General features: G+C 42.4%; 1 protein-coding gene across 1 annotated transcript in view; it reads right to left on the minus strand.

The window, feature by feature from the left end:
• Window positions 1-14,753, minus strand: part of LOC115799203 (sodium channel protein type 4 subunit alpha-like) — a 330,533-nt gene that overhangs the window by 262,509 nt on the left and 53,271 nt on the right. The window contains exon 8 of the mRNA XM_030756224.1: window positions 14,257-14,499. Within this exon, the coding sequence (XP_030612084.1) occupies window positions 14,257-14,499 (243 nt within the window). The remainder of the gene's footprint in view (window positions 1-14,256; window positions 14,500-14,753) is intronic.

Below are 14,753 nucleotides of genomic sequence, written 5' to 3' on the forward strand. Positions count from 1 at the left end.
CCAATCACACAGGTATGTTTTGCTATTGGTAGTGAACAATATGAATTATAAACTGATGTTGACTAGTCAGTTTGACAAGTATGCTGACAAGTTAACAGTCAGAATAATATTTGTTTTTTTCTCTCTTTAGAATGAAAGTATTGAAAGTGGAGGGAGTGCATCCTGAGGGCGCTTTGTATCTACCTCAACGAAGACCCGAACATCCTCTTCAAAGAATACCTGGTTTGTAATTTTAAGTTTATTTTCTACCTATAATAAATCAATTTTAATCTCTGTGGGGGTGTTCCCAAGACCACTGATGTTGGTGCCTTGGGTGTGGCTTCATTAGTGCTTCATTCTTTATAACGACTGCCAACACTAAGATATCTATATTAGATGAAATAACTCAGTTGACAGATTCATGCTAACCACTCTAAAATTTGATGGAATCACTCAGCGCTGCTTTATCTTATTTTACACAAATAGCACTTTTTGAAGTATCATGCTGTTTTCATTCAAAGGAACCTGAAAGGCAAAAGTTGTTCTTTGGAATTCTACAAATCTGTGATTTCATAGATTGATTGTCTTTCTTTCTCCCCTATGTAAAGGATACTGATGGTACGGCTGTAGAGAGAGGCCTTGAGCAGCTTACCCTGGCATCTACATCATCAAAGTCGAGGGAGGTGATGCCACCACTCCTCCAGCTGATGTTGGAATTGTCATTGAGGGTGTTTGAAGTTCTACATGACCTGGGAGACGTCGCCTCTGCATGTGCACTCTTAATGGTGCAATATATGCAATGAACCTCAGTTATCCTAAGGAACTGAGGTACTTCTTTGAAGTACTTCAAAAGCTCTTCCTTCAACTGGATGCTGTCAAACTTTCACCCAAGGTACAGATGCTCAGAACAAACTGTTTGAATGAACCAAACATTGATTTGAATGCTCTCGTAAAAAGAAAAAAGTTATACAATTTTTTTTTCCCTTCCACACTACTAAATTAAAGCATGTGTGTTGTTTATAGTTTGACCATTATGCTGTCTCCAAAAACAAAAGAACTACAAGCTTCTTATATTGTTATATAATAGTATTGGCAAATTGGATGTTTTGTAGGATGTTACATTTGTTTATGCTGCATCAAGGTGGTTTATAATGTTAATATTGGGTAACAATGCTGCAACACAAGTTGACATGTTTGGTAACATAATTACATTTCAAGATAGTCCCTCCACAATATTAAAATGAAAGTTGACAACATGTGTTGTTATGGTTGATATGGTTAGATTATTATGTTGTTACAAAAAGAGAACTGCCTGTACAAAGCCTGTTCTATTGTTGGAATGCATAAATGCTGTTTACAACTGTTGGTGTCAAACCGCTGCACCCTAATGTCTGCTAAGGGTTATATTTTGGACCAAGTGGCAGCAAAATGTTAAATTAATATTAGTGAATAAAGGAAATAACAAATATGTTGGTTGTATGAATTCATTTATGTGGAACCTGTTGACAACTAGAATTAGGTCAAGCCAATTAGTATAAAATAAATTGGATGGAAACGTATTTTAATTAATTGAAATTAAATTTATTATTTTACTGCTATGAATACAATATATGTTTGAAGGACAAATGTAAAATATGTAGCCTGTAATATATTGTTTATGTCCATGTAACATAACTAAATTGATTGGATAAACTTAAATAATTCTTGTTAAACAAAAGTAATTTTATCTAGGTGGTACAATTCACATTGTGTTAATGTAATACAAGTTCATAAAGTTAGATTACCTTAACATTTTTGCTTTTAACTTACATAATACACTTCGTGGAACCTGTTGACAAAATAATTTAATTAAAGCCAATGTTTCATTTTTTGAGTGTAGGGCTGGATCAGGTGACCCTGAACCATCCCTTAGTTATGCTGCTATAGGCCTAGTCCTGCTGGGGGGTTCACATAATGCACTGTTTCTTCTCATTCACCTTATTTACTTTGTTTATACTCCACTCTGCATTTAATCATTATTGATATTAATCTCTGGCTCTCTTCCACAGCATGTCTTTCTCTCCCCTCAGCCCAACCGGTCGCCGCAGAAGACTGCCCCTCCCTGAGCCTGGTTCTGCTGGAGGTTTCTTCCTGTTAAAAGGGAGTTTTTCCTTCCCACTGTCACCAAGTGCTGCTCATAGGGGGTCGTTTTGGACTGTTGGTATTCTCTGTATATTGTAGGGTCTTTACCCACAATACAAAGCGCCTTGAGGCGACAGTTTGTTGTGATTTGGCGCTATATAAATAAAATTGAATTGAATTGAATTGAATTGAAGTAACAACATGCCTAAGGATACAAATTAAAATTCCATTAGTTCTCTTGAGTTAAGTGCCTTTTTATAGTTGAATGATTCATAGGTCAGTGTTAAATGGTGTAACAAACAAAAGAAATATTGCTCTGACACTGGTCAGGCTCAGGGACTGAACTGAAAATGAATGACAAAGCAGTCAATATCCAAAGAAAACCACTGAAAACCTTCAGAAAGCCTGGAGGACTATTGTGCCAGATCACACTAAAAATGACCAAGTCTGGCTCCCAGGAAGCAAAATATAAAGAAACCAGGAGTGGTTCAAGACTTCTTGCTCTGCTGATACAATTTCATACCTCTAATCTATTTTTCCACTCAAATTTAACAACCCACAATAGACAGGAGTTCCTGCACCACCACTTTAACAAAGAGCACACATTCATTTTACCATTTCGGTTTTTGCTGTTGCACAAAAGTTAAGCATAACAGTAACCTGCTTCTCTGGAATATGTCATAAAAATGATATTTCAGTATAAAGCAATGCCAAAATTCTAAAATTGTGATGTCCTTGTTTTATTTTGCACCAAGAGAAGTGCATGAAGGTATCTTCTGTTCAAGTTGAGAACAAAGCAGGCATTTCCAAGATACTACGGACAAAGACATGAACATGTGATCTGTAACATATTCGTGTAGAAAGCTGACGTAGAAATCACTGGGTGTGATTTTCAGGTACACATTAGGTCCTGTGCCCTCATACAGATGGATTACATGAAAAGTGGCTATACAAGAGTTTAAAAAATGTTTTATATAAGATAATGTTATCAAAGTGGTGAAAAATGTTTCAACTGTACTAAAGTAAGAGTAAAACATTTTCCATCCATCCATCCGTCTGTCCGTGATACACCCATCCATTCGTCCATCCATCTATGCATGCATCCATCCATCCATGTGTCGATCCATCCTGCCATCAATCTGTCCATCCATCCATCCATCCCTCCGTCCATCCATCTGTCTGTCCGTCCATCATCCATCCGTCCATTCATCCATCCATTCCGCCAATCCTGATTGGCTGGTGATCGCGATGACCATGTCTGGCAGAGCCATCCCTCCCTTAAGTAGCCTGCGCTACAACATAGTCATTATTCAAGATAAGCACCTCTTCTCACTTCGCCCCAGCAAGAAGGGCTGTCTGGTGAGACATCACTCATGCTACTCTGAGAACCGGGGTTATGCAAGTAACCTAAAGTTCTTATTCCTAGCATTCGTTTCGATGTCTCACTATGGAAAATGGAGACTCCCGTATTGCCAGACAAGCTTATCTCCAGCAATCACCAGCAAAATAGCAAGTAGTCCACCTATCCAAGTGAGGCCCCAGAGCTCAGTACTGCTTGGGCTACACTTGGAGCAGAGACATCCAGTCTGTAGAACCGGACGAAAGTGAGAGGTGAAGACCAACTTGCGGCTGCAGAGATGTCTCCACTAGCCAGTGCATTGCCGGCCAGAGCGGAGCTATCAGAATCAGTGTGTGGCGATGTTTCCTCACTCTGGACAGAGTGGGAGGTATTAACGCCAGAGGAGGAAAAGCATACGGGACCATGGTTGGCCAAACGTGTGAGCACGTCCATACCGAGAGGCGCGCTTTGATCGCGCAAGGAGAAGAAACACGGACACTGCGCGTTTTCTTCTGAAGCAAAAAGATCCACCGAAGCCTGGCCGTAGCGCAGCCACAGCTGTTCTACAATGGCCGGATGCAGGGCCCAGTCACTGTATAGCGGAGCACCTCTGGATAGCAGATCCGCTCCCAGATTTAGAGAGCCTGCAATGTGCATCGCCCTCAGAGACAGGAAACATTTGCTGTTCCACAGGATCAGTCTGCGTGCCAGTATGTGCAACTGGCGTGAATGCAGTTCCCCGTGACAGTTGATATAAGCCACCGTCATTATATTGTCAGGCCTTACAAGGACGTGATGTCCCTGTAGGAACGGGAGACAGCGCCTGAGGGTGAGAAACACCGCCAGAAGCTCCAGATAATTTATGTGGGATCATTGGAGAGTGCCGCTCCAGAGACCTCTCACAGATCGCCCTTCGTGGACACCGCCCCAACCGGACAGGCTCGCGTCCGTGGTGACCACCTTCCGACACTGAACAGTGCCCATGGGTACCCCCTGAGTCAGAAAATCCGGATGTCGCCAACAGCATAAAGCCATTTAGCATTCCACTGTTACTGTAACCCTCTGCGCGCCATGACGCACGGGGTTCAGTCTGAGTGAAGCTACCCAGCGCTGAAAATCTCTCATATGCAGCCGGCCGAGTCGCACTACAAGGATGGCTGAAGCCATCAGTCCCAGTAGGCGAAGGCACAGCCTGAAGCGGACCGTTTTGTGTAGACGAAAAAGAGCGAGGCACGCTCTGAACGCCTTCACTCTCTCTGCTGACAGACTGGCTGTGAAGGAGATTAAGTCCAGAGATAAACCCAGAAAGATTATGTTAGGCCGGAGACAACACACTCTTTTCTGTGTTTATTATGAAACCCAGATCGGTGAGATGCTTCACGACGACAAATGTCTGTCGCAGCTTCCTGCTCCGATCGCGCTAGAAGGAGCCAGTCGTATAGATATGTAGCCAGACGAATGCCCTCCTGCCTCAGCGGCGCTATCGCTGCTTTGGTGCAGCATACAAACACCCGGGGGCGCAGGGACAGGCCGAAGGGCAGCACTCTGTACTCGTAACAGATGCCCCGAAAAGCAGGATAGGGCGAAGCAGTGCCTCCGTGCTCTTTGTTGTTTCGTTTTCTAACTGCGCCCTCGACATTAAGTCTGGATGCTGCAGTGGGACATGGTTTATTGAATACAGGAGTGTGTGTTTGTGCGACTTAGAAGAGGAACAGGATCTGCTGTTCCCGAAACAAAGTCTCCTTTCCTCGTGGCTTGGGCGCGTGTGCTCAGTATGGGCATAACGCGCAGCGACGGGGAGTCGGTGGGGCGGGTATACCCCTGGAACACACTCCGGAACATAGCAGGTGGGGCTGGTGAACGGGGAACATCCAGCTTCTTCACCTGTGGGAAGTGAGCGGCCTGTCAGGCTGCTCTTTTCTTCTTCCTGGCCTGCTGACTCAGGGGCTGCGCTGGTTGTCCCGGCAGAGCCGCCGTCTGAGTCAGGCCTTTCCGTGGCCAGCCAGCCCCCGTCTGCTGCCTCGGTGGGGTTACAGGGAGTGGCTGGGGCTTCGTACGTTTTGGGATTCTGAACTGAGGGGGTGGCCGAGAGACAACCTGTGCAAAGGTCTGTCGCGGGGCTAGAGGAGGCATCCGCTCGGTTTTCAGAGGGAGGCAAAGTTTAAGGGCTTCATCCTCCCTTTTCTTTGCCTCACATCTCTGCTGCATGGAAGCCAGAGCAGTTCTGAAAATGCCATCAGACACTATCGGCATGTCCAAGATGTCCTCCTTTTCTCTCTCTGATAAGTCTGTCAGGTTGAGCCATCTGGCACATTCCTGCAGCACCATCATTCCCATAGATTTCCCTGTGGCTTGGACTGCGCAGCGTTGCACGCGGAGGCAAATGTCCATAATCACAGTGATCTCTTCCCACACATTCGGGTCGGGCCTAGTCGCCATATCCTCGCACAGCTCCACTTGGTAAGCAGCGAGAATAGAGGAAACATTCAGCGCCCTAACCGACAAAGCCGCTGCTTTGTAGGCCCTTTCAGTCATGGCGGAATGAAAACGGTCCACCTTTGACGGGAGTGTGGGGTTCCTGGAGGATGCCGCTGCTCGCCGCGGATGGAGGAGGGCTGCAACTAACGGCTCCATAGGGGGCATGCGGAGTAAGCCGTGCTTCTCCATGCCCTCAAAATCCAGGGAAGAAGCCCCTTGTATTGGGCTCCTGCTGCTGAACGGGCGGTCCTTCCATGAGACCGCTATCTCTTCCAACAGCTCCGGAAGACTGGGAGTAACTGCTTTGCTGCCCTGGTGGCCTGGGGCAATTTCTTCCCCTCGTAACGTGATCTGGTAGTCTCCGTTACGACGTCGGGCCAGGGAATATTTAGCCTGGATGCAGCGCGTTTGCACACATTCTGCAAATCCATGCTGGGAGCGGGGAAGCTGGTGCGCTGTCCTCCTCGCCCTGGGAGGTGGCCGCAGTGTTAGGCTTGGCAGCCTGAGAAGAGGGAGCGAAAATTTCATCTCCGTCCACCTATCGTCAGATATGAGGAGCTCTGAGGTGTCCTCATCGTCATCCTCATAATCTAACTCTAGCACGTCTTCCATTGGCGGGGCGCCGCGGCTAGTTCCAGCTGTGAGCCCCAGCTGGTGCTAGCGCACGGTTCGGCTTCCGCGGTTCCTTTCTTGTTGCCACCATCTGCCGCGGTCCCGGCTGTGGGCAAGTAAGAATCCGCTCCCGACTGGCTAGCTTGGCACGCTAGCCGTCACCGGAGACTCTTCATGGTGAACTGGGCACAGTGTACGCATGGACTGGGGGCTTCGAGTCCAAGCTGGGCATGTTTCAGCCCGAGGCAGCAAGAGTAGACCTGGTGTGTGTCTTTACTCGAGATTTTGTTGCCACAAACGCACAGTCGAGCCCCGGAGTCTCCGCTTTCTCTGGTGTGAGGGAATGACGGGTTCATCATCATTAGCTGGAATGCTAACTATGATGACAGCGTGTTAGCTGGTTTGCTAACTACAGCAAGAATGGTGTTAGCTGGCGTGCCAAACCACACAAATAACCACCTTACTGGAGGGTAGGCAGTAAGATGCCCTGGTCTATGGTGAAGACTCGGGGAGAGGCGAGCAAAAGAAGGCAGCTAGCGCCCGGCGACGGAGAAGTTGGATAGCGCTCCTGTCTGTGGACAGTTAAACTAGCTAGCCTATTTGCTCCTGAGATATGCTCCGAAGCAAGAAGAGGTTTTTGAATAATGACTATGTTGTAGCGCAGGCTACTTAAGGGAGGGATGGCTCTGCCCAACATGGTCATCGCGATCACCAGCCAATCAGGATTGACGGAATGAGATAAATGCTTCTGAGGAATACGCAGGGAGGCGCATCCCATAGTGAGACATCGAAACGAATGCTAGGAATGAGAACTTATCAAGTCTAATAAACAGATTACTGTTAATTCACAAATATTTATAATTTCATGGTTTGTTAATAGTATTAGTTATTTACTAAGGTTTAATTATCTGTAAATTTCCAATATAATCAGCGATTATTATAAAGTGAAAAATAGCTTTGGATTGATTATGTAATCATTGCTTAAATAGGAACACTATTTTGTTATTCAGTATGTAAAATAGGAAGTGTTTTAGTGATTTAGAAGCACACATCAGAATATCAGAAGTTACTTTTATTGCGAAAAGCTGCTCCTCTGTGAGCAGAGCAGGGAAGCTGTGCCACAAGTAACTCTTCAGAGGAATGGTGACCTTAAAGGCTGGCTTGACATTTCATCCATTTGCCTACGAGAACAACTGTACAGGATGCTCATCTTTTATTCAACACATAACTCAGACCACACTCATTTAACTCCAGCCATTAAGACAGATTACATAACATTGCAAAGGAAAGGACTAAAAGCGAGGTCATTTTCTTATGCAGTCCAGTCTCACAGCCAGAGGTGACACACCTGTGTTTGTTTCACAGTTCTGCCTCTTTCTCTTTGTTTCTGCTGCCTTTTGTAACAGCATTTTAAAAATTTCACCACATTTTCATTGTTTTTGTCATTTTACTTTCACCTCCAGTTGTGAGTATAGACCAAATTTTTTTTAGATTTTTTGAGAATAAAAATTTCAAAAACTGAACTGAAAAAAAAAATTATAATTACATACAAGAAATACCTTCAGTTCTTCAGATCGTTCAACAAAAACCAGCCTGATTTAAATTTTGATGCATATATTAATTATGTAAAGTGTGTGAAGTACTTGTAATACTGTTCTAAACTTCTTAAATCTTGCTGCTTGCAAATAGCATCCATGTTATTTAAAAACCAAACAAGCTGAAGACTGATTTTACAAAAAAAAAATCTGTGTGTGGATGTAGTTATTGTTGGCTTATAAGACCAATAAGAGTTGAAACCTTTTCTATCTGTGAGCCACGTAGAGGGTATGACAGGATGTTTCACCAGGTTGTTCCTGGTGTATAAATTATTGATATTCCTTTTTTTCATGCAAGCAAACCCTGACCCCAACCCTTATTTAAAACAAGTACAGTAACACTGATAAAATACCTATTAAATACCAGAAATAGTGATCACGGTGACCTATATCCACAAATTATCAGCCTTCAAAAAGCCACATCACCTTTTTACAGGCTTTATTGTGAAAATACTATGCTGTGGATGATGAAGCGATTAGACAATTTTTCAGGAGACAGGGAGTTGCAGTTCCCTAAGAGTTCACAGGGAAATAAATAAAGCTGCTGCACCCAAAGAAGCAATGTTTAAACACTTTTAAGAAAAAACTTTTCAGAGAGAAACAAAAAGATTTCAGCATTTCAGAGTCAACAGAGACAACAAAAGTCTTGTTCTTCTTTCCATTTTGGTGGTTGTGGACTTTTGACAAACAGGTTGTGTGCTGCTTCTGTTTGCCTCTGAGCGCCGCAGCACCAAAGGCTCTTAAGCTTTTTAGGAGCGCAGCCATTCATTTGTTATCGAGCGCATCAGGGAGACTGCATCCCGGCTCGCCAACAAAAAACTTCTGAAGTCTGGAGTGCTTTTGTTCACAAGTTCAAAGTAACCGCGAGGCCTTTTACGCAACACTTAAGATTAGCCACTGAAGCATTTTATCCTCACACAAAGCAGATAGGAGCAGTCATTACCTTAAGTTCATCCTTCAGATTTCCACACTCCCTCCATATGCATGCATAGTAGACTACGATCTGACATTTAATAAAGGTTTTTTTTTTTTTCTGAGCGACCACCATCTGCGAAGATTTCACTGAGCTGCAGGAACTTGGAAAATTGTCTCTGTGGGATATTGAGAGAGTGGGCTTAATTTCATTTCTTTTTAAAACTCGAGAGCAGCAAATTACTCTGTCAAGTCTAAACACACCTCCACCCTCCTCTCACAGCTTTTCCATCTGTGAGAGATAAATTTACAGGAGGAAAACCTGCAGGTATGACACAAGAATTATTGGTCAAAGTGAATTAGACTGTTAATCTGCTGATGCATGAAGGAAAGGCATCAGGCAGTGATTCATTTATTGTGGAAATGTCCTTACACCCATCTATCAAAAGTGATATTTGATTTACTATGGAACAAGTGGAGCTAAAAGTTTGCTTTGTTTATAGTGATGACCAAAAATTTAAAAATGCTTTCTTTGTGTTTGAAAAGGTGCATTCATGTTCTTTTCTACTCTCCCTCTTAAAAGAAACTCAAGATGGAGCTTTGACAGAGTCTTTGTTCTGAGCTGTGTCTCCTGCCTCGTTTTTCCCTGTCAAAGAAATAACCTATTATTATTATTATTACTGAAACCTCTTTTGCTGTAAATGAAAGGTGAACTGATGACTCACTGCTCTCCACAATTCTTATGAATTTAAACTGTAAACTCTCACAACTTTCTTAGAGATCCCAGATTCCAGTTGAAAAGAAATTGCAAATTTTGGGAATAAACATTGGAATCATTGCTAAACTAGATGTCATATAAGTTCTTGATGTGCTATGAAGAAGTGTGGTTTTTTCTCACTCTGAGTGGATTTTCTTGGGTGCACCTGTGCACTTAATCATGGTCAGGTCCATGTGTCGTGAAACCCAAATTTTTGCCATTTTCTGTCATTTCTGCCCATTTGATCAATATTAACAAAATTGGTTAAAACCATTTTTTAGGCTAAAAGCTCTCTGGGATTCCCCCAAAAACGTCTCTGTGAAGAAAAACTGTGCAGAAAACCATGTTAGTGACATGGGATTTTTAGCCAATTTGTTTTCACTTGCTTTTAGTTTTTACATGTTAATTAGGTTTAGGCACTGCTACTCATTGCTAATCTCATTTTAATTTTAATCAAGAAAAGGGTTTGATTTGCAGGGGAAATTTTCTAGCAGTGCAATGATCCATTATTGGTGACAGCAGGATGGTTTATGTAAACTCAGTGGGATGTATTTAATGACCAGCGACAGGGCTGATAATAAGAGAAATACACTGTATATGCAGATGTCAAAGTGAATGCCATATGGAAATGTTTCCGGTATGAAACTCTTGCTGGTCAGCAGTGAAATGGATCATACATGATGCCTGTTAAAATGAATTTACTGAAGCACCAGGGACGTCTGCTGCAGTCAGACGACTCTGACCAGACAGAACAAACACAGCTTGATGGGAAATATTTAGCACGGAGACTATCTGCCATTGATCTCCCACTGAGGGCTGTTTTCAGATCAGCCAAACGTGCTGAGCTTTAACGCCGCTGCCTCGGCTCTCGGGTTTCACGGCAGCTTTTAGAGGTCGATGGGGGAGCCTGTAGGGGACCTTTGTTTGATGTGATGGATGGCAAAGCAGACTGGAAATGAATAAATAGCACATTAGAGATAAACAGCATTGTCCTGACAAACAGGCTAAAAGTTGACTTTATTTTGGTGGTTTTACCCTTCATACTGGATCCTATAATAGAAAATAAAAGGAAATAGCCTTAATTTTTTGACTGTTTGACTGTTTTGACTTTTGATTGTTGGATTTTCTCTGTATTATTGTAGGGTCTTTACCCACAATACAAAGCGCCTTGAAGTGTCCATCACTGTATGGTGCTATATAAATAAAACTGAATTGAACTGAATTAATTTTAAGTCTTCATTAACTGGTATATTCTTTAGGAGGCATTTCTTCTCTTGCTGCTGTATTGTCACTCCATTTTTAACACTCCTAGCTCATTTAAATTCTTAAAATTAATGATTTACCTATAAAGTATATTTGAACTGGTATCCTGTTTCTGTGGTTTAGCTTGAGATAGTAGGCTGTCAGTCTGCTGTTTACCTCAATTGTCAATATGTGTCCACCTCTATTTACTCTAGAGGAGGCTATAAAACTATAAAACTTAGTCCAATATGAGTCAGTGAAGCTCACTTCTGACCAATTACAGTGATACTTAGGAGTTCTTGAGGAGATCCTGAACTTTTCTCTCGGTAAGTGTTGCTGTTAGCTGCTGTTAGCTGCCATTAGCTGATATCAGTGAAACTGTCTTTGAAGTGGATCTAACATTGCTGGACTCTGAGGCTTCGCAAATAAACTCTCATACAATGTGAGAATGTAATCAAACTTTTTATCAGAGGGGAAGTGTGGCTTTTAGGATACTCAAGCCAAACATTAGCTGGCATAATTTTAGCTTGTAACCAGGAGTTGTTGTTTAGCCAGCTTTTTTCAGCTGACCGGAGATGGGAGGGTTGCATATCTAATCTGCTGACAATAAGTAATTGTGACAGTATCGGGATAAATAAGCATGTCTAAGCACATTTTTGTGTGTTAAAGACTTCGGTTCAGGAGATGAGGTGAAGAGGAGGAGGATGAGGATGAGATGGAAATGAGGGAGGAGAGAGAGCAGTAGTGGAGGAGGAGAAAGACATAATGAAAAAGAGATAATGAAAATATACACGCACAAATGTTAAACTGTCATATGTAGTTTGAAAGAGCTATCTGTGATAATGGGGAGGTCCATCTCAGCCAATGTATTCAAGATGGCAGGGGGACATGGTGGCTTCCTCAAACCTGCTCCTGTTTAGTTTTAATGGAAGTTTATGAGAATGCATACGTTTGTTGGAAGATATAATTACACATTAATCAATGTATATATATTTTTTGTCATTTTGGAGGTAAATGTCTCAGATAAATGAACAGAGAAAAATCTGTGCACTGATACACTTGCAGCTCAATATTTTGCTCGCACAGAGCAACAAAGACAGCATGCAGCTCAGGTTTTATCTTTGTCACATTTTCCTTTAACTTGAGACTTCGACTTGTCTGTGTGTGTGTTTTATGGCTGCATGGAAAGTATGTAAATCCACATTATGTGTTCTATATTATGTTCCCAGTTCAACATGGATGACACATGCCTTCTCCATGTGTGTTTGACATCTTTTGTGTACCAACCACACAATCCTGGCTGTATGGGCTGAACAAACTTCACATCCCTCACTGTGTGTGTGTGTGTGTGTGCCTTCACTGACGTCAGTTGTAACCACAGTGCCAACATGACATTGTCCAGTCCCGTTAGGAAACAGTAGTCACCACAACAGCATGACACACAAACTCCTCTCTCCAGAAGACATACTAGAAGCAGCTGAGCATCTCATCTTGCAGCCAACGAGTGATTTTGGTGTTTGTAATGTCGCTTTATTTTTTTATTTTTACTGTAAACCATAGTTATCAGAATTTAAAAATCATGAGCCCCCTGTGGTGTCCCCAGCAGGCCACAGAAATATTTATCTATTTATATGCAAATGGTATGGAGGCCCCACAGTGACATGGAAAAAATGTTATTGCACGGCAGCGAGTTAATAAAGTAGGAATGTGAAAATCAGGCAACAAGATGCAGAATCTGCAGTGTGCAGACAACACTGGGTAAGCTACAAACCCTGGAGAAATTTGATTTATTTTCAATTATTTTAATCTTGATATGAATTCTAATGATATCATTTCTAAATGAGGTCCACCAACCTAAAGAGGGGGCTGCTCCCGTGCTTCACTGGAGAAATGCCACACTTCCTGGAGCACACTGGATACTGTCTAGGCAGTAGCACAGACGGTATATGTAGTTTCCATTTAAAATGTGAGTTTAAAAAAGTTTTGGTTGGAGTAGAGTAATGCTACCAGCATCTGCTGGTCTAGTCCTGTATCACTCTCTTATATCTGCTTCGTGTTTACGTACACACTATAAGGAAAACTATACAGTATTAAAGTGCTGTATCACAGTAATGTTACCAAATGCTATTATATTTGTATGTTTATTTACTTTTATTTTACCACAAAGTCCCAAAGAGATCAAATCTCTTTTGTAAGAGAGACTGATCCATGATAGCAGCAATGGAAACATATTAAAAATGTGACAAATAAGGCAAAAGGCACCATATACAAATTTACACAAATACAACAAATGCATTAGTGGAACCTTACATTCTTTTTATGCCTTTAAATCCAACAATAGAGCTATAAAGTATATTTGATCTGTCTAAACTCCGGACATGTTAAAAAGCATGTTTGGAGGAGTGTATCTGATAACTACCAGAGCTGAGACATAGAGGGACACTGAGGTAAACTGGAGTCCATCAAGTATCACTTTATAGATACAAATATACTGGTGCTTTTTCTTGATAGTCACTGATGACCAACCAGCCAAATGGGAAGAATGCAGTGGTGAGTAAGAGACTTTGCAGTGGTAACGAAACACATAGATACCCGGTACAGGTCGATCGAGGCTCCTTACAGTATTTAATGAATCACAGGCAGAAAAATGGCACCCACAAGTTTCAGAGTAAGAAGAAAAATGCCACGAGTTGTAAAGAGTTAACCGCTAGAGATATGATCTGTTGAGCACAAAGGGAAGCTTGATGCAGTCATCCAAATACCTTGTTTTAAACCCAAACCCAATATGCATAATTAAGACACAATCTGAGAAAGACCTAGGGACAGTCAGTCAGAGTTCCTTCAGTCTTTCACAACAAATATCCATCAAACCTTTCTTAAGAAACTTTTTCACTCTGATCTCAGGCTCCAAGACACCATGTCCTCACAGGCTCTGACCAACAAGAGGTTTAAACTGCAAGATTAACCAAAGATGGGGTGACACTTTAAACATACTTCAGCATGTCAGGAGTTGGTTCCATATCCAGCTTCACATCCTATTACAGGGATTTCTACAGTAATGACCAGTAAGAGACCAGCTTTCTACATTCCACTGATTTTCAACCAAACTAAGTGAACTAATGCAACAAGCTAAAGCAAACAAACTTAACAATGTATCAATGTATCAAAATCAGTCAATCTGCTAAGAAGCTTCTTCACTGGTTACTTGATTAAATGCTCACCTTCATTTTCAGTGAAGTCTTTGATGGAGGCCCAGGTCTTGTTGTTGCAGTAGAAGGAGGTGTTGGTTGGCAAGCTGTCATTGAAGCAGTGTGCTACGCTCCTGACGCACTTCTGCCGCAGGTTTCCCATGAAGAGCTGCAGGCCAATGAGTGCGAAGACACTGAGGCAGAAGACCGTGAGGATCATCACATCAGCGAGCTTCTTCACCGACTGGATCAGAGCACCAACGATGGTCTTCAGGCCTGAGGGTCCGCCGCGAGATGCAGCAACACCAAAAGGGTTAATATTTGGACAAATCTGGAAACTGGTCTAATTGGTCTAGCCTAGCAGGTATGTTGAGCCCACTAACTCCATGAAGATGGCAGCCAGTTCAGGTAACATTATCAAAGCATCCTGCCTTAAAAAATTTAACTTCAAACCCTCTGATGTCTAAGTACCTTCAACCCCTGATCCTGTATGAGATTTGTGAAAATTGTAATTCTTCTAACTTTTTAAA

Source organism: Archocentrus centrarchus, chromosome 20 (genome assembly GCF_007364275.1).
Source record: "Archocentrus centrarchus isolate MPI-CPG fArcCen1 chromosome 20, fArcCen1, whole genome shotgun sequence".
NCBI classification, from domain to species: Eukaryota; Metazoa; Chordata; class Actinopteri; order Cichliformes; family Cichlidae; genus Archocentrus; species Archocentrus centrarchus.